The sequence below is a fragment of the Dendrobates tinctorius genome, unplaced genomic scaffold (assembly GCF_039654945.1).
Source record: "Dendrobates tinctorius isolate UK_male_01 unplaced genomic scaffold, ASM3965494v1 ptg000030l, whole genome shotgun sequence".
NCBI lineage: Eukaryota > Metazoa > Chordata > Amphibia > Anura > Dendrobatidae > Dendrobates > Dendrobates tinctorius.
In genome coordinates, this window is record NW_027361698.1 from 12,962,895 (window position 1) to 12,989,074 (window position 26,180).

At 40.3% G+C, this 26,180-nt stretch overlaps 1 protein-coding gene across 2 annotated transcripts in view; it reads right to left on the reverse strand.

Moving 5' to 3' along the window:
• LOC141086129 (bifunctional heparan sulfate N-deacetylase/N-sulfotransferase 3-like) overlaps positions 1 to 26,180 on the reverse strand; it is a 682,308-nt gene that overhangs the window by 124,409 nt on the left and 531,719 nt on the right. For both annotated transcript variants that reach the window (XM_073571870.1, XM_073571869.1), the window contains exon 12: positions 14,302 to 14,411. In XM_073571870.1, the coding sequence (XP_073427971.1) occupies positions 14,302 to 14,411 (110 nt within the window). The remainder of the gene's footprint in view (positions 1 to 14,301; positions 14,412 to 26,180) is intronic.

Genomic DNA, 26,180 nt, shown 5'->3' on the forward strand with positions numbered 1-26,180 from the left:
GTATTTTGGGTACATTTTTCCAAAAATGAGGAAGTATGGTGGAAGAGACCGTGGAAGTGGGCGGGGGTTGCCAGCTGGTACTGATGGTGGTGGGGCTGGTGGTGCATCTGCTGTTAGTGGCAAAAGCACAATAGAACCTAAGGCAGGAGGTCTTGAGCCTGCGTCATCGTCTGGCTCCACAATGCCTCAAAGGCTCCCTTTTCTGGGAGTAGGTAAACCGCTTTTAAAGCCAGAGCTTCAGGAACAAGTTTTGGCTTACATTGCTGACACAGCCTCCAGCTCTATCACCTCCTCTTCTGAAGTTTCAAAAAATAAAAGCACTGAGTCATCAGTGGAGGCTCCTGGTCAGGAACAACACCTTTCCTTGTGTCCTTCACCCCAACCAAAAGTGAAGGATGTGGCAGGCCACACTACAGATTACTCCATGGAGCTCTTTTCACATACCATGCCTGGGTTATTAAGTCAAATCGTGACCTCCCGAGTCCAAGATGAATCGGACATGGAGTGCACTGATGCACAGCCACTGCTAGATTTTTCTGCTGGTACATTCAATCAGAGCACTACATTGTCCTCGCAGTGTACTGAGCTAGAATCTGACCCTGATGAAACTCAGGTGCCCCTTCCCGCATACTATACCACCTTACATGGTGACACAGAGGAAGGTGCACATGACATTGAAGAGGAGGTGATGGATGACCCAGTTGTTGACCCAGATTGGCATCCATTGGGGGAAGAGGGTGCCGCTGACAATAGCTCAGAAGAGGAGGAGGAGGATCCGCAGCAGGCATCGACATCGCAACAGCTGTTATCTGGCAGGCCCGTAGCAGTCCAAAAACGGTTTACAAAAACCCAAAGAGATGCAGGACAGCTTGGCCAGATGGTCAAATTAGCACAGAGTGCAAGGCCTCAAAATGTCTTCCATAGTTGGAAGAGTGCAGTGTTGCACTTCTTTGAACAAAATCCTAATGATCAGGCAAAGGTTATCTGTAAGAAGTGCGCAAAGACCTTTAGCCGATGAAAAAATCTGAGAAATTTGAATACCAGTTGCATACTTAGACATCTAGCCACCATGCACTTGCAAGTGTGGACGGACTACCAAACCTCACGTAGCACATGTGCACCTGCTCCGAATGAAGGTAGTCAGCAATGTTACATCGCTTCCCCCACTGTAAGCCCACCGGTTAGCACACCACCAGCAGCGAATGTTGAGGTGTCGTCACAAGGCCAAAGCAGTCAGGGAATCACAATGTTATTTCTACGAAAGACTGAATCTAGGCCATCAGCAAGACCACCATCACCATCACCAACCCTCTCTCAGTCCGCCATGTCAAGCGCTAGTTCCACCATATGCAGCTCTCAAGTCCAGCTCACCCTACCAGAGACTCTCAGTAGGACAAGAAAGTACTCATCCTCTCATCCGAAGTGGCATTGGACACAGTGGTTTCATGACCATGTTGTGGACTGATTTTTCAAGTACCGCTCACACGACTGGTAATACTGCATCGATTGAAAGTGACAGGAGACAGCAGTTGTCAACTATGGTTACAAACTACTTCTCCTCCCATATCGATGTTCTCCCTCACAGGTCATTCCCTTTTGACTATTGGGCCTTACAGGAGCTCGCTTGCCCTGCTGCTAGTGTGCTATCCGAAAGAGTCTTCAGTGCTGCTGGGTCAATCCTTACAGAAAAAAGGACCCGTCTGTCAACCCAAAATGTTGATGATCTAACCTTCATTAAAATGAACCATGCATGGGTTTCAAAGGATTTTGTCCCACCTTCCTCTGCTGACACGTAGGTTGCCAGAAAAATGGCTCGCTTTTGTCCTCCTCTTCCTCGGACTTTTCCATTTCCTCCATTTTCAGCTGCTGAATGTCCAACATCAACATATGCCATTTTTTCAACCTCCCTAACTGGGCTGCCTCCCCCCAGGGCCGGGGTCACCACCTGGCGCATGCACCCGTGCGAGTGCCGTTGCCCTGGACAGGTGGGTGGGCCCACTCTTGGGCGACGGCATTGGCACAGGGTCCCTCATAGTACAATCAAGTGTCTCTGACGGTGGGGGTGCATAACCGCCGTCAGACACACCGGCATACGATGAGGGGCCCTGTGCCAGTACCGACGCCCACGAGTGGGCCCCCCCTGCTTGCTCAGGGCCCCAGCACTTGCAATGCTTACCTCTCCCTGCTCCACCGCTGTGTAGTCTGGGCTGTTAAATCCTTCACCTTGACTGCCAATACAAATTTGGTGAACTGATAGATGATGGTTAAGACGTAGCTATGCCCTGTCCTGCTGGGCTCTATCTTCAGATGATCAATGGCTTCCATTTGTTATGGACGTCGACTCACAATGAGATGCAGTGGTGGTTTATCATCAGCTTTCACGGTTTTCCGACTTACAGACATGTGACATTCCTGCCCACATTTTTAAATGTGTCCTCTCATGCCAATCCAATAGAATCGCCTACGGCCTGTGGCTTCTGTCTTTTGCACTCCAAAGTTACCTGACAGATCATGATAGGCAGTGAGGACAATGTCTACATCTCTCCCTGTGATCACAATTTGATGGAGATGAGCAACGGTGATGGGATCCACGGTACTGCGATACAGCAAACCTTTCTTCACAAGAACTGTTTTCGCTGTCTTCACAGACAAAGTAATTGAGGGTCAGCATCGCCTCTGAGAATTCTCCCGGGAATTTTTCCCGTGATTAGTAATTTCAAAATTTCTGCAATCACTCGACTTTCCATCTGTACTTGTATCCATCTCGTTTCCTCTTGCGGAGAGTCTGGACTGTCTTACTGAGACTGAAATATTTATGAAGATTGAAAAATACCCCAACAGCGTATACTGGTGTACGCTTCGAATACATTACCCTTTTTCTACTTTTTAGATTCTTGTCTAACCCATACTGAGACTGTGAGTGTCTTTGTCGGACTCCGGAAATATACACAGAGATTTTTAATGTTTAAACTATGCTATATATACCTGTTATCCGGTGATACTGTACCCTTTCTCAACTTTCTACAATCTTGTCGAATCCATACTGGGCCTGAGACCATCTGAGTCTGCATCCTGATATATAGACATAGATTTTTAATGTGTAAACTATGCTACATACTGTATATACCTGTTATCCGGTGATACTGTACCCATTCTCAACTTTCTCCAATCTTGTCGAATCCATACTGGGCCTGAGACCGTCTGAGTCTGCCTCCTGATATATAGACATAGATTTTTAATGTGTAAACTATGCTACATAAATACCTGTTATCCGGTGATACTGTACCCTTTCTCAACTTTCTACAATCTTGTCGAATCCATACTGGGCCTGAGACGGTCTGAGTCTGCCTCCTGATATATAGACATATATTTTTAAAGTGTAAACTATGCTACATATATACCTGTTATCCGGTGATACTGTACCCTTTCTCAACTTTCTACAATCTTGTCGAATCCATACTGGGCCTGAGACGGTCTGAGTCTGCCTCCTGATATATAGACATATATTTTTAAAGTGTAAACTATGCTACATATATACCTGTTATCCGGTGATACTGTACCCTTTCTCAACTTTCTACAATCTTGTCGAATCCATACTGGGCCTGAGACGGTCTGAGTCTGCCTCCTGATATATAGACATATATTTTTAAAGTGTAAACTATGCTACATATATACCTGTTATCCGGTGATACTGTACCCTTTCTCAACTTTCCACAATCTTGTCGAATCCATACTGGGCCTGAGACCGTCTGAGTCTGCCTCCTGATTAGAGATGAGTGTTGTTCGAGTCTACCTGTTTGGTAAGTTCAAATTCGAGCTGTTTTGGGCGGTGTTCGAGCCGTTCGTCGAATACTTTGTTTAAAATTCGGCTGTTCGAGGTTCCGTTCGAGAACGGTTTGTTCACCAAAAGTATAACTTTATTTTCACATTAATAATGGTTTTCAATGTTAATAGACAGTTTCATGGCATAGTAGCGGTGTCTTGTAGCCAGCGGTGTAGTGCACCTGTCAAGGAGCTACACCGTGTGTGTTTCTAATAATTTTTTACTCAGCACTCTACACAGTCAGAATCTGACCCTGATGAAACTCAGGTTCCCCTTCCCGCATACTATACCACCTTACACTGTGAGAAAGAGAAAGGTGCATATGAAAGTGCAGGTTCCTTGAGCAGGTGGGGGGCATACTCATGGGCAACGGCACTGGCACAGGGCCCCTCATAGTACGCAAAAGTGTCTCTGCCGGTGCGCCGTACTATGAGGGGCCCTGTGCCAGTGCCGTCGCCAGCGAGTGGGCCCCCCCTGCTTTCTCAGGATCACAGCACTTGCAAAGTTGAAATACCTCTCCCTGCTCCACCGCTGTGATGTCTTCCGCGTTTCCTGACAGTGACATTCTGGTCAGAGAGCGCGATGACATCACATCTGTACGCCCTCTGCCTAAACAGTCCAAGTGCAGAGAGATAGAAGATGCGGACGACGAGGAGTCCAGACTAGTACAGGGATTCCCTAGCGAGGAGACTTATTTAATTGTTTTAAAGGTTGGGAGCAATTTTTGTAGAGCACTATACTCTGGAGAAAGATATATGGGGCCCACCATACACTGGAGCATTCCAAAGGTGGATATCAGACACTGGAGCAGCATTTACAGGGCCCATTATACACTGGAGCATTAGAAATGGGGCCCATTATATATGGAGCATTATTTGGGCCCATAAGACAGTGGAGCTTCATCCATGGGGACCAACATATACTGTAGCATTATGTGGAGCTCATCATATACTGTATCGAACATTATATGGGACCAATGATTCTGTATGGAGAAATATATGGGCCTCATTACTCTATATAGCGAACTATGCGGTGGCCATAATACTGTATGGAGTAATATACTGTCCGTTTTTGGAGCTATTGGAGAATTTAAAATGGATATCAGTCATGTGATGTAAGAAGTGAAGTATTTTTCATTGTACTATACCGCTATTTCTCTGCCATCTCAGAGGATCATGAATTGTGGCATGTGTTAAAGAAGCCCATTGACACTCTTTGGCCCTGGGCCCACAAAAATCTGGAGCCAGCCCTACCTCCCCCCAACAACTTTAGCCAAATAACCCCCAGTTTTCAATGCCTAACTATTATTATAAAGTAAATTAAGGTTGACAAGCTTAAGTAATAAGAATTGATGTTTTTGGCATTAAAATGGGCACTGTTGGTGTGTTTCCAGTCCTCCACTCACTGCCGACTTTTCTTCCCCATTGACTTGCATTGGGTTTCATGTTTCAGTCGGCCTTCGACTTTTCACGATAATCGGCCGATTTCGTTCGACCCGACTTTTGCGAAAGTCGGGTTTCATGAAACCCGAATCGACCTGCAAAAAAGGCAAAGTCGCTCATCTCTACTGATGACTCTTCCATGAAGGCCATATGTACAGGTGTCTCTGACCAGTAGAACAATGTAATACAACTCCAGAGTCTGCTAAATCTTTCTGAAGGTATATTTTGCAGTCAAGCAGGGTTCTGATTTGCCCCTTTAGAAACCCTACTATTTTCATTTTTGCAGTGCTAGGCATTTGCTTAAAAGAATTCATGGCTGCTGTTTTTTGGCACAAGGATAGAGGAGGCTGGGTTTTTATAAAGCTGTGAAATTTGCATCACCTGGCCTTTCCTATCTATGATAGTGAGCAAGTCAAAACCCTAAAAAGCTAGTTTAGGTCTGAAACCATAGTCAAAGTTATATAAACAAATCTCCAAGGATGCCCAAACTTTAATTGGCCCATTTTCTTTTTTGTAATTAGCAAAATTCAAAAAATGACAATATATATTTGTTTTCCTAAAATTCATTGGAAATGTGTCATCTTTAACTTTAGGCATATTAGAGAACATTTCATATTCAACTTGCTTAAAAGTTCACAATATCAGTAATTTTGACCAGGAGTGCCCAAACTTTTGAAGATGTTTATTAGATAAGGTATAAAATATAGAAGTTTGGTTTTACAAATTTCCAGGTTTCAAGTGATGAATCCCAGATACTATTGCATGCAGTTCATGATGAAATCAGGATTTGCATGTATGCACTGCTTGTTCATGAATCCAAAGATTAACCCAGCAAACGCTATGGCCATTCAAAAATCAGAGTTCAGGAATAGTAATGAGCGAACATGCTCTGATAACTAGTGATGAGCGAGTATAGTCGTTGCTCGAGTTTTCCCGAAAATGCTTGGGTGTCCTCCGAGCATTTTGGCATGCTCAGAGATTTAATTTTTGTCAACGCAGCTGCATGATTTATGGCTGCTAGACAGCCTGAATACATGTGGGGATTGCCTGTTTGTTAGGAAATCCCCACATGTATTCAGGCTGTCTAGCAGCTGCAAATCATGCAGCTGAGTCGACAAAAACTAAATCTCCCGACACGCTAAAATACTCGGAGGACACCCGAGCAATGAGTATACTCACTCATCACTACTGATAATATCTTATCTGAGCACACTCGGGTGCTATTCCAGTATCTGGGAGTGTTCATATATTTTGTTCGAGTCCCTCTGGATGCATGATTTGCGGCTGTTGGACAGCCTCAACATATTTGGGGATTCCATAACAAACAGGTAATCCCCTCATATGTTGTTTTTGTAAAACAGTCGCAAATCATGCAGACGCAGAGACTCGAACAAAATATATGAACATTCCCAGATGCTCGGATAACACCTTGGTGTGCTCAGGTAAGATATTATCCAAGCATGTTCGCTCATCACAGTCAAGAACCAAATTGCACCATACATTAAAACATAAGGGAAAGTCATTTTGTGGTCACAATTAGCTGATTTAATTTAAATAATTGAAATAAATTACTAATTGAATACTTGAGAGTCGCATAATGCACTGAAGGAATAGGCAAATACATAGTCGTTTTCATTTAGGTTAATGCTGATACATATAGCTATCCAAGACTGAAATTATTAAGGAAATTAAAGGGACTGTGTCGACCGAAAATGGTTTATTGCTTATATCAGGTTTTCTAAACTATTTTTTTTTTCTTTTTCTTTTTGCAATTTTTTTATGTCCTAATCTTTATTAAATATAAAAAGGACAAATCTTGCAATTTTCACATTGACCACTGGGGCTTGGGTGCCCTTGATATGGAAGTAGCAACAATTTTGGACACAGAGTATGTTTGCTGTGTCCAAAGTGCTGCCGTCTACTGAATGCAGGTAAATCTGCATGTGTTCACTGAACCGTGCGGATTCGTCGCATTCAATACATTTCTATTGGTGTAATTTCTCTTGTGGAGATACACATCTGACATGCTGTGGTCTGGAGAGACGTACAACATGACATTGTCAGTGGTTGATCCACAGGCGACTATGCATGCATAGTGGACATGGGATTTCTAGAAACCCCATCAAGTATTCTGTCACGGCTGGCCACTGCAGGTTTGACGCTGTCTTGATTGTTTGCATGTGCCCTTAGGGCTGTAATTTCCTGATGTTTCTGTAAATTCACCTGTATATTAGCATTAATACTTGATCTTTTGTATTGTAGATGGGGATGAGTGAGCACTAAAATGCTCGGGTGCTCGTTGCTCGAACCAAGCAATTTCTAATACTCACATGCTCGTTTCAAGTATAATGAGAGTCAATGGGAAAGCAAAACTTTTTTCCAGCAGAACCTACAAAGAAATCTGGGGAGAAAACTGAGCAAAGCTCCAAAACAGCGACTATAAGTCCAGAGTAAAGTCAAAAAGTTTTTTATTTTAATTAAGACACATCCAGATACAAATGGGGGGAGTGGGCAATAAAGTGCGAAACCGCTCCCTGATGAAGGAGTAACCCTCCGAAACGATCGTTGGGGTGGATTGCTGACTGCTGGAACCTCTGCCCGCCATTTCATTAGGTAATTTATGCTTCCTCTCTTATTACTATGCTTCTTAGGCGTCATATATCTGTCTAACCATGGTGAATGGTCACCTGCTATCTGATAATGATCTGTGTATTTAGCTGTTTACTTGATGGATGGAGCTGGTATAAAGAGATATATATATATACATATATACTGTTTGGCGGTGCATTCTTAATTGCCATACATTGCCATGCACCATATGCACTTTGTGACAATTTAGTAACTTTATGTATGTCTTGTAACTGCATAGGTTCTGGTTGTACAACAATCCTTTTTTTATCCATGCGGTGTGCGGTTTCGCACTTTATTGCCCACTCCCCCCATTTGTATCTGGATGTGTCACAATTAAAATAAAAACCTTTTTGACTTTACTCTGGACTTATAGTCCCTTTTTTTGGAGCTTTGCTCAGTTTTCTCTCTAGGTAGATTGCGATTGTCCATATTGTCCATCTATTTCTGTCTGCTATTGAATTATGATGCTGTTTTCTTGATATTTAAAATGCAGACACTTGTCAAAGGTATTTTTATTTTTATTTAAAGAAATCTGGGGGTAGTGAAAGTGTTGAAATCAATAGGAAAAGTGCTGAATGGAAGGCAAACAGCATGGGGAAGATCCTTGAAAGAATCTCTGACTCTCAGATTGCTGCTAAGAACACACGTTTTCTCCATTTTAAGGCTGAGTTCACATGTAGCGGAACTCTCGCGGAAATTACCGTGAGAATTCCGGAATTCCATTCCACGGGAAAATCGCATTTTGAATTCCCGCGATTTTACCCGGGGAAAAACTAGCGATTTGGAAGCGTAATTTGCTTGCAGAAAGCTAGCGTTTTCCAAGCGATCTGGAGCATCGCTTGGCGAACTGATTGACAGGTTGGTCACACTCGTCAAGCATAGTGTTTGACAAGTGTGACCAACTTTTTACTAATGATGCTGCCTTTTTACCACTGATGCTGCTTCGCTGAGGCGGTGTTGCAGAGCTTCCAGCTTCTGACTGATGTGGACTACGTGCTCTGAGATACCACATCAGAGATGGAGGATAAGGAAGAGCAGGAGGGGGTGCAGGAAATGCTGTAGAAGGTGGAGGAAACCCTGATAGGAGTATGGCCAGCAATCCTCTGTGTTGGGAGCACATGCGCCGTGCCAGGGTGTGACTCGGCCCCAGCCTCCACAATCAAAGCAGTTTTTGTGACTTTACTCCACCATAATTTAACAGAAAGAATGCAAAAGCATATGGATGACGATCAAGTTAAATCCAGAAAAATATTTCAATGCTTTTCCTCAGTTTTAGACATCACAGAAATGTTCACAGACCACATAACACTTTATGCTTGAGAAATGGCAGTCTATAACATTTTTAAAAGCTTTTGTTTACTTTTTGAGATGACATAAATGTTCACATACCGCATAATACTGTATGTCTGTGAAATGGAGGTCTACAAAATTTTTAAAAGCTTTTGTTCAATTTTAGAGATCACAGAAATAGTCATAGACAAAGTAAGACTGTATGTTTGAGAAATTATGTTTGAGAAATGAAGGCCTACAAAACTTTTGAAAGCTTTTTTGCAGTTTTATAGATCACAAAAATGTTCACAATCCACAAGACTGTATGTCTGAGAAATAGAGGCCTACAAAATTTTTAAAAGCTTTTGTTAACTGAGATTATAGAAATAACACTGTATGTCTGAGAAATGGAGGTCTATAAAAAATGTTTAATAACCTTTGTTCAGATCAGAGAGATCAGAGAAATTTACTTACACTATGTAATAGTGTATGGCTGAGACATGTAGCCCAGGGAAATATTTCAATGATTTTTGGGTGTGTTATATAACGCAAAAAAGGACCTCAAAGCCCATAAGGCTTGTCACACGGCCATCCAATCACAGAAATGCCCAAGATGGCTACGGCATGACAGTGACTCACAGGCAATCCCTGCATTCTAAAGTTTCAAGTTTTACATCGAGCATGACCCATTACTCCCAGAGTAACGAGCACATCTGAGCATTGTGATACTCAAGTGATAATTGAGTTCCACTGAGCACGTTAACTCATCCCTAATTGTAGAATTTTATAGGCATGTGAAAAGGTCATTGTGAAGGAGTAGGGTCAGCTGTGATATCACCAGTTGTGACTGGTAGATCATGCAATATCAGCAATTTTTAGAAGTGTTATCAGTCAGTGTAATTCTGCCAATCAGTTGATAATGAAACTGTTGACCAATCTGAAAATTTCAAAATTACTAATTTTTTAAAATAAAGATAATAATATGAAAAAACAAAATAGGTCAACAATTTTTTAAAATACACGTAACAAAAACCTGTTTTAAACAATAGGTTATTTTCTACCTATACCTTCCCTTAAAAAATGTTGTTTTGTGATGGACCTCCAAAGTTTTTGACTCATAGCCTCATATTTTAAGGAATCTAAAAATCACCCACAGTATTCCCTTGTGAGCTGAGCTGAGTTCATTGCAAAATTTTTTTTCTATTTTCAGAACTATAATCTCCAGCTTTAAATATGACATGATTTTTATGCATAGAAAAGATTTATTTGATGGAAAGGAAATTGTAATATGAAGTAGAAGAATGTATTAATGCAAACATGTCACTGTCCTGGGCTAACTCTATTAAAAAATGTCATTTTTTGTTTAAACTTGTATTTTTTAAGATCTCTATGGTGCTATTCAGTGGAGCTCCTGTAGGAGATAAAATGGAAAATTAAAGAATAAAGTATAATATAATACATACACGTTCATCAGAAATTGTGAAACAAAGTTTGGTGCCAGTATTACCAATTTTTCTGTGTAAAAAATGTAAAAAGTGTGGTTAAAACAAACTTTTTGTGATAATGTAATTACTTTTTTTTCACCGGCCAATAGTATAAGGTTCTGTAATACACCTGTCAAGTCAATGGAATCACTGCATTATTAGATGAATTCATTTAGGAGTGTAGTTTGCAAAATGGGGTCACTTATAGGGGGTTCTGCTGTTCTGGCACCTCAGGGGCTCTGCCAATGTGACATGGCACCCGCAAACCATAAAAGCAACATTTGCACTATAATATGGCAGTCTTTCTCTCCTGAGCTTTGTACTGTGCCTCAAAAGTAGTTTTACACCACATATGTGATATTGGTGTACACAAAAGAAATTGCACAATACATTTTACCATTCATTTTCTTCTGTTTTTCCCTTTTGAAAAAAAAAATTGGGGGCTAATGCAACATTTTTGTGAGAAAAATATAATTTGTTTATGTTCACAACTCAATGTTATCAAATTCTGTGAAGCACCTGTTGATTCAAGATGCTCACCACACCTCTAGATAAATTCCATGAGGAGTGTATTTTCCGAAATGGATCACCTGTTGGGGGTTTCAAATGTTTAGGCACATTTGGCACTCTGCAAAACGCAACATGGTGTCCGCTATCTTTTCCAGCAAATGTTGCTCTTCAAAAGTCAAATGGTGCTACTTCCCTGCCAAGCCCTGCCGTGCACACAAACAGTAGTTTTTCACCATATATGGGTTATCGTTGTGTATACAAACTATGGTAAATTTTCTCCTGTGACTCTAGTGAAACTGAAAATTTGTGGGAAAAAAAAAACATTTATGTGAGAAAAATGTTTTTTTATTTTCACAGCTCAGCATTATCACATTCTGCTAATCACCATTGAATTTAAAGTGCTCACCACAGCTCTAGATAAATTCCTTGAGGGGTGCAGTTTCCAAAATGGGGTTACTTGTTTGTGCGGGGTTTCCACTGTATAAGGACATCATGGGTTCTGCAAACGTGTCATAGCATCCGCTGTCTGTTCCAGCCAATTTTGCGCTTCAAAAGTCAAATGGCGCTCCCTCCCACCTGAGCCCTGCCGTCTGCCCAAACAGTAGTTTTCCACCACATATCGAATATGAACATACTCAAGAGAAATATAAAAAAAATCTATTTTCTCCTGTTACCCTTGTGAAAATGAAAAATGCTAGGCTAAAGCAACATTTTTATGGGAAAATTTAATATTTTCATTTTTTCCTTCCACATTGTTTTAGTTCTTGTGAAGCGCCTGAAGGGTTAATAAACTTCTTGAATGTGGTTTTGAGCACTTTGAAGGGTGCAGTTTTTAAAATGGTGTCAATTTTGGGTATTTTCTGTCACATAGGCCTCTCAAAGTCATTTCAAATAGGATGTGGTCCTTAAAAATAATGGTTTTGTAAATTTTGTTGGAAAAATTAGAAATTGCTAGTAAATTTTTAACCTGTTTAACTTCCTAACAAAAAAAAATTATGTTTCAAAAATTATGGTGACATAAAGGATCCATGTGGCAAATGGTTTTTTTTAACTATTTTGTGTGATATAACTCTCTGGTTTAAGAGAATAAAAATTAAAAGTTGGAAAATTGCCCAATTTTCTACATTTTCACCAAATTTTTGATATTTTCACAAAAAGATGCAAAAAATATTGACCTAAATTGACCCTTACTATAAGGTACAGTGTGTCATGAAAAAGCAATTTCGTAATCACTAGGATATGTTGAAGAATTGCAGAATTGTTATCACATTAAGTGACACTGGCCAGAATTGGAAAATTGACCATGTCAGGAAGGGGAAAACAGGCTTCGATGAAAAGGTTAAAGGGGCTTTCCCACAGGCAAAGTTCATTTTAATCAATAGATCTTGGAATAATAATAAGTTCCACAATTGGATGTGTTTACATTTTTTTTCTTTACTGATATTGTTCTGCCCTTTCTGTGCAGCTAGATATTTTTAAGTGCTGTTACAGCTATGGCCATTAGGTGTCATAAGTTGCCCTTCTCTTTTTATTCATGTGTTTGGCATTTTCTGTTCCCAAATGGTTAATTCTTCAGAACCGCCCCTTCTTTCTGCCCTGGTCAACAACATGTAACCATTCTCCAGCCGTCTCCTGAGTAGCTCACACCTGCTCAGCTCTTTACAAAACCATTGCTATATATAACAAGTGGATTCCAGTAAGGATAATGCAATTATTAGTTATGCCTCTGTGTTAGCAGCCATAATGCAGCCCCCCATGATGTTTGCAATGCATGCTCAGCTCCTGTGATATTATTTCACTACATGTTTGTTATAAGCATCCTCTAGTAAAGCATCCTCTGTTCAGTCAGTGCAAGCTTGCAACCATTAGGTGTTTTAGACATCTTTCTCCTTTGCTGTTGCGAATGTTATATCGCTCAGCTCTTATACAATGCATGATTACAGCATCCTGTATCATTCCTACTGTTGTGATAATACCCTGCATTGCTATTACCTGCCAGTATTTGTGTATTGTATACTGTCTACTAGTACTGACATGCTGTATTATCTGTCTTTTGTCGTTTTTACCTGAATCATCCACATTTTGTACAACAATCTACTGAATCATCTTCAACTTCGTACAACAACCCCTGATCTCATCTACTACTGTGTTCTACTATACCAACTGTTATCTCCCATTGTTGTCCATATCATCCCAATAAATTATAGATTTAAGCACCCATACAGTCTTGTTTCTGGGAGTGAATGAGAGGTTAAGCCGTATGTTGGAATCCACACAGCGTCATACGTGGAAGAAGGAAGATCAGATATAACCTTATAAATGTGCCTCTGCTGTGTACTGTGTAATGGTTGTGCCTAGAGTTGAGCGAAACAGGTCGTTCAGATTCAAAAGTCTCCAACTTTCCCCAAAGTCGGGTTTCATGAAATGAAACCCGACCACAGTGTGAAGCTTGCCATGCGGTCGGCGACCAAAGCGTCAAAGTCGGGTTTCGCCGAATGCTTGCACGTGACTTTTTTCAGCCAATGAGAGAAGCGTAGCGTAGCATAGCGGGAGTGTAGCTGGAGTGGGAGTGGGAGTGTGAGTGGGAGAGAGAGAGAGAGGGAGAGGGAGAGAGAGAAGAGAGAGAGATTTTGCCGCCTCTGGGGTTAAAATTCATGACAGGTGTGTTTACAGTCCTCCACTCACTGCTGACTTTTCTCCCCATTGACTTGCATTGGGTTTCGTGTTTCACAACTTTTCCCTATAGTCGGCCGATTTCGTTCGACTCGACTTTTGAGAAAGTTGGGTTTCATGAAACCCGACTCGACCCTAAAAAAGGCAAAGTCGCTCATCTCTAGTTGTGTCTGATCGTGCAGGAACATATTCTTATCATACCACAGCTCTTGGACAGGGAGTGCACAAAAAAGAATATACCGACAGTACCTCATGAGCTCACAAATGATTCTTTTTGTGAGGCAAAACATTTCTGTGCCTGTTTTTAAACAATATTTTACCACAAAGAAAGAATAATTTGTGATCTCATGCTCTCCATACTAAAAACAATGGTTTGAAATGACAAGCACTAATGACGATCGTGTATATGAATTAGACAGTTTGACATTCTACATTTGACATCACAGTACCCTTCAGTCTTTAAACTTACGTAAGTGCTTCTGAGTAATTGTAATGTGGAGAAACCCCCAGAAACTTCTGTACTTCATCCATCACATTAGCTGGGTCTGTTCTCAACTGTTGTCCATCAACAATATGCAGCTTCGAAGTAAAGAAAAATAACTCTTAGTAGCAAGTTGTACTTACTCCATATACTCTATAGTAAACCATACAACACTTTAATGTCAAAGAGCTGATGGCTAAGAGAAACAGTTTATCATTTCCTAGTTTGCAGTACACAGTAAATATTAACGTATATCCATCCGCCTTAGATTATAGCAACTGTCCAGGTTAATAATGAGTTCTGTTCTTACTGGAAAACAGTAATTGGCATTTCATGGATGGTTAACTAAATGATTGGAACTTTTAGCACTAGAGCACTGGTTTCATGTTTTTGTAGGATTACTCCCATGCTCTAGGTTAGGTACAAAGTATCATTATGTCAGCTATAAAAAATATGTGTGTGTCTGATGTACAGATATAACTGTAAGTCCTCTTGGCTATGGCAAATCTTCACAGTTTCTCAGAACTTCTCATTTCTGTACCCACACCTGCATTTATAAGTATTTTGCTGTTTGATGAAGATGCCAAAATGATTTTAACAGAAAAAAAACAAAACTAACCAATTAAAAAGAACATCAATGAGACACTCGAGGAGAGATGAAATTAGGGTCTTTATCCAGATTCTAATTGAGTTATATAAGTATTTCATGCTATCATAAAATGAAGAACTCATTGACATTGTAATCCAAACCTTTGTAGAATAGAGTGATTCCATTATAATAGTGTCTTGATAAAGAGGGAGACTTGCGTAAGTTCATGCTGCCCAAGAAGAAATGGGGAGATTATAGTCTTTAGCAACAGGGGATTGAAAGACACCTATTTATGAGATTCGTAGGTAGCAGGTACAGTTGTCTCCCCTGCACCCTAGTGCCATAAGAACCACTCAGCCACTAAAAAGGGTTATTCATTCTAGAATGACAAGTCCGCAGTCACTCTGTGTGACTGCAGACTTGTGAATCCTCCAAGGATTGGCCAGAATCTGTGCTGGGAATGGCGGTCAGTTATGCGATATGCATACTCCTGACTAGAACCCATTTTGTATTGAGAGAGGCCATTTCTGTCTGGGAGTATGCGTTTTGTATATTTGACTGCCGTTGACCGCGCAGACATCGGTGAATTTTTGCAGCGCATGTGCTGGGAGAATTCATAAGTCTACAGTCACGCAGAGGCCTCTCAAAGTCATTTTAAACAGAATAGGATCATTAAAAAAATGGTTTTGTAAATTTTGTTTGAAAAATTAGAAATTGCTGGTAAATTTTTAACCTTTCTAACTTCCTAACAAAAACATTATGTTTCAAAAATTATGATGACGTAAAGTAGACATGTGTGATTTTTTTAAACTATTTTGCAGGTTATAACTCCCTGGTTTTAGGGCATGAAAATGAAAAATTTGAAAGTGGCAAAATTTAAGAAAATACCAGTATTAAAAAGCAGGGGCCCCGTCAAAAAAATGTCATTGGGGCCCTGGGCTTCTAAATCATTGCTGCCTTACATTTATCTTAACCAGGTTAACAACTGATTTTAATAATAACCGATTTTATCCCTAATAGTAAGAGTCTTCAAATAATCATACAATATTTTTTCCGATCAGTCACTGATAGCTCAGGCAATCATGTTATTTGCTTTACATGGGTGGCTAGACACTGAAGAGTCTCTTGTTCTTATAAAATAGTCATCTCTGAATGTAGAAAGGTATGACAGAGAAGTGCAATATATCTGTCAACTGAACATTTTCAATTCTCTCTAAATTATGAAATGTGTGGAGCGAGCCGGTAAATATGAACAGAGCAAACAAAACTAGGTTAGGTGCATACCAAACAGCCTGCGGTTTATAGCTATAAACAAACAATGTTTAGCTATTTTTTTCTAGTATTCTTTCCATTTTTGTAGGTGACAGCAGCGTGGTGTGACTCACATGAAAGTATCACCTAAGTGATTAAACAGATATGCCAGCACCGGATAGAACTGTCTTGTTGACTTCACCATCTGTCCCCAGAAGTGTCTAACAATGAAGATGATGTATTGCCTCCCATGGTTGTTTCTGACATTTATCTGACAAGTACTAGATATTTTTATGCTTTTTTCGCCTTATTATGGTGAAATATCTATAAATTTCCCAGCAATGGAAAACATCATGTCTAATTTGAGCATTTCATATTTACAGATTTTCAGAGCAAGAACATATATTGTTATAGGTTGGAATGATAATTTCTTGAGAAACTATAGCATTCTCTGCAATAACTCATTCTTTGTCTTCTCATTAATTAAGATAACACATGGCATATTTTTTGACCCAATGCAAATATACACTAATAATCACACCATAAAAATAGAATATTCTAAAAAAAATCACTATATTTCTGTAAAATGACAGAATCACAAGAAATGTGCCATATAAAATGATACCAATAATTAACTGTTCACTTTCCTATATTTGACATTGTCAGAAATAATGAAAGGTGTAGGTAGAAATCGTACAACATGTAGCACATTTATTTAAAAATTTTTGGTTTTACATTTAAATGCGTAATCCAGGGCTCCGTGTTTTTGCATACAAGTTATAGAAAGCTAAAAATGCAACCTTAAAGTTTGCAAAGAAATTGCATACTCCCTTGCAAGCAAATAATTCAACCAGACTTTGGCAAAATTATGCAACAATCTTCTATTGGTAGGTCTAAAGTAAGATAGACATAGGGAATGTGCAAAGCCATTTTGGCCTTGAGGATGCAAAGACTTTTATGCCTTTCTCCAATCCCGTTTGGGTAGGTGAAGTCTTGCTTTGTTTTCTTGTAACTGCTTCATCTGGTGGTTGCAATGTAACATGGGCTTGAACTTCACGATGACATCTTTTTCCCAGTGTATGACGTTGTGAGTGCTGAGTAATTACCGTACATCAATCCCAGAGGTTAGTATAGAATTGTATTTTTTTTAAACCAGCCTTAATCCAATAATTTAAGTTATCAAGTCGGTGACAATCCATCTGAGCTTTATAAGGCTACCAGCCCTGAGCTTTCATTCTTCATATACTTTTTGTATGAGCATTTGATTGTCTTATAAATATATTAGTCTTAACTAGCAAATAATGTGGGAAAGTTCAAAATTTCTTGGTTATTGATTTCTACATTCTCTTGCACTTGATATCTAATTATTTGCCTATGGAGGGAATTAGCATTTTGTTTAATTTGATTTACATCTTGCATATTGATTAATATTCTACCTTAGTGCATGTACACATTTCTTTCTGTAAGTTTGTAGCAAATGCTTACTTATCCTTAAGGGAACCTGTCATATCCCCAAATGCCATTTAGTTGTTGCTATGGGGTTAATAGTGTTGAAATGCTGTCTGGGCATTTAACTGAGCAAGTTTACCAGGTGGAAATACATTTTATTCCTCCCGGGAGCCACTGGCTTTAATTCATAGAGGCGTGACAGAGAGTCTTCAGTCACCACTTAGTGACAGTGAGTGGCGGCTGTAGGTACACCATCGCACTTTGATTGACAACTGGCTGAATAGCGCATCTGCGTAGAGTGAGCTGTCAATTAAAGTGTTGGGGTGTGGTTACAGCAGCTGCTCAGTGAGTATTAAGTGTTAACTGAGATTAATCCAGGGACATCTCAATGACTGCAGCTCCTGGGAGGAATACAGTTAATTTTCACTTCATAGCTACATTTTCAGCAAGTCGGCCTTACAGCATTGTAACACTATTAACCTGCAGATCGAGTGCTATATAGCTCTATATATAATAATATTTGGGGATATGACAGGTTCCTTTTAAAATGAACAGTTACTGTTTTGCACACATGAGTATCGCATTATAGTAAAGCTTTGATTTCTTAAAAATATTTTTGAATGTGTCATACCTTCATTAGAATGTGTGTTTCGATGTGTCCAATTGGAACATTTAAGGACATTTTTTAGGACTGAACATAACCAGAAAGCCCTAGTATTCTTCATTATGTATGCCTAAAAAAGGTGTGAGCAAACCTCTATTGCAGAACCTGCTGCTACTTCCTGTGCTGTCTTCCTTGTCTTCATTGCATACTTGCGCAATCCATATTACTGAAGAAGGCCTGGTAATTAGACCAAAATGTTTATATTTTGGATTTCTTGCACCAATAAGGTTACTTTAGCTATATTGAGTGCCATGTTCTCTTTGTAATGTTTTGTAGGATAGGATCCTACTTGTATACCAACTACCAGGAGTGACATGTTCTATTATTCTATCTATTTTATCAGAATTTTCACCCTGAAACTGCCAATTTGCAGAAATCCTGCAGAGAATCAAGTGGCTAATGTTCCACCATTCATTTCCATATTTGATTGGTGAAGTTTACCCCTTTTGCAAACAGTATTAGGCTTAGCAATCTTAAGCGCTACTGCAGACTTGGTGAAACAGGGAATTGTCTGCTGCAACCAATTGTCTTACAGGCAGACATAAGACAGTAATGTGAAGAAGGAGGACATGGCTGAGCTCCTGAGACGCTAAGATGATTTCTTTATATAGTATATTTCTCAGTATCAATTTGTCATATGAGACAAAAAAAATCTAGGTAAAGTAGGAGATTAAGGGAATAATTGCTGGCATATTTTTTCCAATTCTTTTACATTTTCTGTGATCCTTATAAAGTTCTTGTGTGATGCTGAGTCACTTCACATGGGCAAGCAGTGAGGCGGGAAAGTCAAGAAGTCCAAGGTCAAAAGCCAGGAGGGCATGTCAAGGACAAAGGGATAAGACAAACAGTCTTATGGGCATAAACAAACCACTATGTATGGGCAATTATTATAAAAACGGGAAGACAAAATAATATAAAAACAGTCTTTAATAAATCGAATTTGGCAATCGTAAACAATGTGCAAGAAAAAAGTGCCTAAGGCATACCAATAGTTAATGAAAAATCACAACATACAAATGTACAAATAATTCCTGAGATCTGTCAAGAAAATATTAAACATTGTGCAACAGTATCGTGCATGTATATAAGTCATATCGAAACCGCACAAAATATAAATACACATAGGTATACATAGATAATAAAAGTAATTTTGTAAATATTTTTAGATATACTACTCAAATATATCACGGAAAGTGATTCCAACCACCATTGAATAATGCATATGTATAAATCTATATCAATAATGTGCCGTAATTATCCTATCACATAAAACCATATAGCTACAGAAGTCAATGTGTGATCATTCAGTGATATGTGAGCAGGTACAACCAGTGTTACATACCAGCGGTATAATGACAGCCTCATTGCGGTAATGCCAGGCACTCCCCGACGCGCGTTTCGGAACCAGCGTCCTTCGTCAGGGTGGTCATTATAACGCTGGTATGTAACACTGGTTGTGCCTGCTCACATATCACTGAATGATATGTGTGTGCACAGCAGCCTAATCCACCACAATGAACACAGAAAAATTATGGCGGACATAACCAAGCATGCACGGCAACAGTGGTGGTGAGCCACAAACCAACAACAAGAAAATAGAGGGGGAAGCCAGCACTGCTTAAGGTTAGAACGCATAAATTGGAGTGCATATGCACATAATGTCTAGCTGTATTCAAAAATGAGATATTTAGCAAAAAAATTGATCAATTCAATTGAGCCACCCCGCCGCGCCAAGGCAATCTCATATGGGGGGTCCTACTCTATATATTTTTAATAAATGCTGTGCCATTACGGCCTCCTAAATACATTTAGAGCATGACCACATCAAGTGCAATCTGTACCTGAACATTGCTGGATCGCTCCCATGAAGCCAGATGAAGCAAGTGCAGATGAAGGCCAACCAGGTCTGAACACAGACATATCAGGAATGGCCTCCACACATTGCCTGACCAGCAAACATAGATGAAAGGCGATGTTGGTCCAGACACAGGTGCACAATTAAATAAAGCTTGGGGCAGGGTGGGGCTGCCGTGTGTGTGCACAGCAGCCTAATCCATCACAATGAACACAGAAAAATTATGGAGGACATAACCAAGCGTGCACGGCAACAGTGGTGGTGAGCCACAAACCAACAACAAGAAAATAGAGGGGGAAGCCAGCACTGCTTAAGGTTAGAACGCATAAATTGGAGTGCATATGCACATAATGTCTAGCTGTATTCAAAAATGAGATATTTAGCAAAAAAATTGATCAATTCAATTGAGCCACCCCGCCGCGCCAAGGCAATCTCATATGGGGGGTCCTACTCTATATATTTTTAATAAATGCTGTGCCATTACGGCCTCCTAAATACATTTAGAGCATGACCACATCAAGTGCAATCTGTACCTGAACATTGCTGGATCGCTCCCATGAAGCCAGATGAAGCAAGTGCAGATGAAGGCCAACCAGGTCTGAACACAGACATATCAGGAATGGCCTCCACTAGTGTTGAGCATTCCAATACCGCAAGTATCGGGTATCGGCCGATACTTGCTGTATCAGAATTCCGATACCGACTTCCGATATTTTTTCAATATCGGAAGTCGGCATCGGAATCGGAAGTTCAAAGTTGATTGACAGCCTGACGTCATCATGATGCGCGGTGTGTGCGCATCATGATGCGCCGTCATTTCGGGCCTTCCGGGGGTCTCTGCCGGCCTGCCGGGGGGCTGTGCCGGCCTGCCGGGGGGCTGTGTGGACTGCCCGGGGTCTGTACCGGCCTGCCGGGGGGCTGTGCCGGCCTGCCGGTGGTCTGTGCACCCTGTGGGGGTCTGTACCGGCCTGCCGGGAGGCTGTGCCGGCCTGCCGGTGGTCTGTGCACCCTGTGGGGGTCTGTGCCGGCCTGCCGGGGGGCTGTGCTGATGTCCGGGGGGCTGTGCAAGCATCGTCCGATGGGACTACAAGTCCCATCTGGCGATGCCTGCTACCATGACAGTGATTGACACATTAGCCAATGATGGGACAGTAGTAGTCCCATCATCTGGCTAATGTGTTAAATGTTAAAAAAAATAAAAAATAAAAAAAATACTACATACATACTACATACATACTACATGCATGCTACATACATACTACATGCTACATACATACTACATACATACTACATACATACCACATACATACCACATACATACTACATACATACTACATACATACTACATACATAACACATATATACTACATACATACTACATGCTACATACATACTACATACATACTACATACATACTACATGCTACATACATACTACATATATACTACATATATACTACATGCATGCTACATACATACTACATGCTACATACATACTACATATATACTACATACATACTACATACATACTACATGCATGCTACATACATACTACATGCTACATACATACTACATATATACTACATGCATGCTACATACATACTACATGCTACATACATACTACATATATACTACATACATACTACATACATACTACATGCATGCTACATACATACTACATGCTACATACATACTACATATATACTACATACATACTACATACATACTACATGCATGCTACATACATACCACATACATACTACATACATACTACATGCATGCTACATACATAACACATATATACTACATGCATGCTACATACATACTACATGCTACATACATACCACATACATACTACATACATACTACATACATACTACATGCATGCTACATACATACTACATGCTACATACATACTATATACATACTACATGCATGCTACATACATACTACATACATACCACATATATACTACATACATACTACATACAATACATTCATACAATACATACATAGACATACAGTACATATAACATAGAGTAACATACTTACCAATACTTGTCACATTGTTCCCCGAAGCCATTGTCTTTTACGGAATAAATATTAACATAACAAACCACAAAAATACTCACCCACGATCCGAAGCAGTCCACGAGTGTGTCCCACGACGATCTTGGGTAGAGAACTGCAGCATCAGCTGTTGCTGCCGTTCTCTACGGGCTGCAGGAATCCAATGACGGAAGGTAGGTATCCTTCCGCACTGTATTCCTCCGCCACCTAAAAAAAAAAAGTCCCTAGTCTCACTTTATGCCATTGCTGCGTGGGAATTTCCCACACAGCAATGGCATAAAGTGAGACTAGGGACTTTTTTTTTTTTAAGTGGCGGAGGAATACAGTGCGGAAGGATACCTACCTTCCGTCATTGGATTCCTGCAGCCCGTAGAGAACGGCAGCAACAGCTGATGCTGCAGTTCTCTACCCAAGATCGTCGTGGGACACACTCGTGGACTGCTTCGGATCGTGGGTGAGTATTTTTGTGGTTTGTTATGTTAATATTTATTCCGTAAAAGACAATGGCTTCGGGGAACAATGTGACAAGTATTGGTAAGTATGTTACTCTATGTTATATGTACTGTATGTCTATGTATGTATTGTATGAATGTATTGTATGTAGTATGTATGTAGTATATATGTGGTATGTATGTAGCATGTAGTATGTATGTAGTATGTATGTAGCATGCATGTAGCATGCAGTATGTATGTAGCATGCATGTAGTATATATGTAGTATGTATGTAGCATGTAGTATGTATGTAGTATATATGTGGTATGTATGTAGCATGTAGTATGTATGTAGCATGCATGTAGTATATATGTAGTATGTATGTAGCATGTAGTATGTATGTAGCATGCATGTAGTATATATGTAGTATGTATGTAGCATGTAGTATGTATGTAGTATGTATGTAGTATGTATGTGGTATGTATGTAGCTTGTAGCATGCATGTAGTATGTATGTAGTATATATGTGGTATGTATGTAGCATGTAGTATGTATGTAGCATGCAGTATGTATGTTGCATGTAGTATATATGTAGTATGTATGTAGCATATATGTAGTATGTATGTAGTATGTATGTAGCATGCAGTATGTATGTAGCATGCATGTAGTATATATGTAGTATGTATGTAGCATATATGTAGTATGTATGTAGCATATAGTATATATGTAGTATGCATGTTGCATGCATGTAGTATATATGTAGTATGTATGTTGCATGTAGTATATATGTAGTATGTATGTAGTATATATGTAGTATGTATGTAGCATATATGTAGTATGTATGTAGTATGTATGTAGCATGCATGTAGTACAGTGGGGAAAAAAAGTATTTAGTCAGTCAGCAATAGTGCAAGTTCCACCACTTAAAAAGATGAGAGGCATCTGTAATTTACATCATAGGTAGATCTCAACTATGGGAGACAAACTGAGAAAAAAAAATCCAGAAAATCACATTGTCTGTTTTTTTTTCATTTTATTTGCATATTATGGTGGAAAATAAGTATTTGATCAGAAACAAAATTTCATCTCAATACTTTGTGATATATCCTTTGTTGGCAATGACAGAGGTCAAACGTTTTCTGTAAGTCTTCACAAGGTTGCCACACACTGTTGTTGGTATGTTGGCCCATTCCTCCATGCAGATCTCCTCTAGAGCAGTGATGTTTTTGGCTTTTCGCTTGGCAACACGGACTTTCAACTCCCTCCAAAGGTTTTCTATAGGGTTGAGATCTGGAGACTGGCTAGGCCACTCCAGGACCTTGAAATGCTTCTTACGAAGTAACTCCTTCGTTGCCCTGGCGGTGTGCTTTGGATCATTGTCATGTTGAAAGACCCAGCCACGTTTCATCTTCAATGCCCTTGCTGATAGAAGGAGGTTTGCACTCAAAATCTCACGATACATGGCCCCATTCATTCTTTCATGTACCCGGATCAGTCGTCCTGGCCCCTTTGCAGAGAAACAGCCCCAAAGCATGATGTTTCCACCACCATGCTTTACAGTAGGTATGGTGTTTGATGGATGCAACTCAGTATTCTTTTTCCTCCAAACACGACAAGTTGTGTTTCTACCAAACAGTTCCAGTTTGGTTTCATCAGACCATAGGACATTCTCCCAAAACTCCTCTGGATCATCCAAATGCTCTCTAGCAAACTTCAGACGGGCCCGGACCTGTACAGGCTTAAGCAGTGGGACACGTCTGGCACTGCAGGATCTGAGTCCATGGTGGCATAGTGTGTTACTTATGGTAGGCCTTGTTACATTGGTCCCAGCTCTCTGCAGTTCATTCACTAGGTCCCCCCGCGTGGTTCTGGGATTTTTGCTCACCGTTCTTGTGATCATTCTGACCCCACGGGGTGGGATTTTGCGTGGAGCACCAGATCGAGGGAGATTATCAGTGGTCTTGTATGTCTTCCATTTTCTAATTATTGCTCCCACAGTTGATTTCTTCACTCCAAGCTGGTTGGCTATTGCAGATTCAGTCTTCCCAGCCTGGTGCAGGGCTACAATTTTGTTTCTGGTGTCCTTTGACAGCTCTTTGGTCTTCACCATAGTGGAGTTTGGAGTCAGACTGTTTGAGGGTGTGCACAGGTGTCTTTTTATACTGATAACAAGTTTAAACAGGTGCCATTACTACAGGTAATGAGTGGAGGAAAGAGGAGACTCTTAAAGAAGAAGTTACAGGTCTGTGAGAGCCAGAAATCTTGATTGCTTGTTTCTGACCAAATACTTATTTTCCACCATAATATGCAAATAAAATGAAAAAAAAACAGACAATGTGATTTTCTGGATTTTTTTTTCTCAGTTTGTCTCCCATAGTTGAGGTCTACCTATGATGTAAATTACAGACGCCTCTCATCTTTTTAAGTGGTGGAACTTGCACTATTGCTGACTGACTAAATACTTTTTTTCCCCACTGTATATATGTAGCATGTATGTAGCATATATGTAGTATGTATGTAGCATATAGTATATATGTAGTATGCATGTTGCATGCATGTAGTATATATGTAGTATGTATGTTGCATGTAGTATATATGTAGTATGTATGTAGTATATATGTAGTATGTATGTAGCATATATGTAGTATGTATGTAGTATGTATGTAGCATGCATGTAGTATATATGTAGTATGTATGTAGCATATATGTAGTATGTATGTAGCATGTAGTATATATGTAGTATGCATGTTGCATTTAGTATATATGTAGTATGTATGTTGCATGTAGTATATATGTAGTATGTATGTTGCATGTAGTATATATGTAGTATGTAGTATGAATGTAGCATGTATGTAGTATGCATGTTGTATGTATGTAGCATGTAATTTTTATTTTTTTTTTTACATTCAACACATTAGCCGGATGATGGGACTACTACTGTCCCATCATTGGCTAATGTGTCAATCACTGTCATGGTAGCAGGCATCGCCCGATGGGACTTGTAGTCCCATCGGACGATGCCTGCACAGACCCCCGAAGCCTGCACAGCCCCCCGGCAGGCCGGCACAGCCCACCGGAGCCTGCACAGCCCCCCGGCAGGCCGGCACAGACCACCGGAGCCTGCACAGCCCCCCGGCAGGCCGGCACAGCCCACCGGAGCCTGCACAGACCCCCTGGCAGGCCGGCACAGCCCCCTGAAAGGCCCGTACAGACCCCAGAGAGGCTGTACAAGGGAAAAACAGGATTTTTCTTATTCCGATACCGGAAGTCCCATAGACTTGAATGGGACTTCCGGTATCGGAATCGGCGATACCGATACTTTTTTTTAAGATCGGCCGATCCATTCCGATCCGATACTTTGAAGTATCCGACGGTATCGCTCAACTCTAGCCTCCACACATTGCCTGACCAGCAAACATAGATGAAGGGCGATGTTGGTCCAGACACAGGTGCACAATTAAATAAAGCTTGGGGCAGGGTGGGGCTGCCGTGTGTGTGCACAGCAGCCTAATCCATCACAATGAACACAGAAAAATTATGGCGGACATAACCAAGCGTG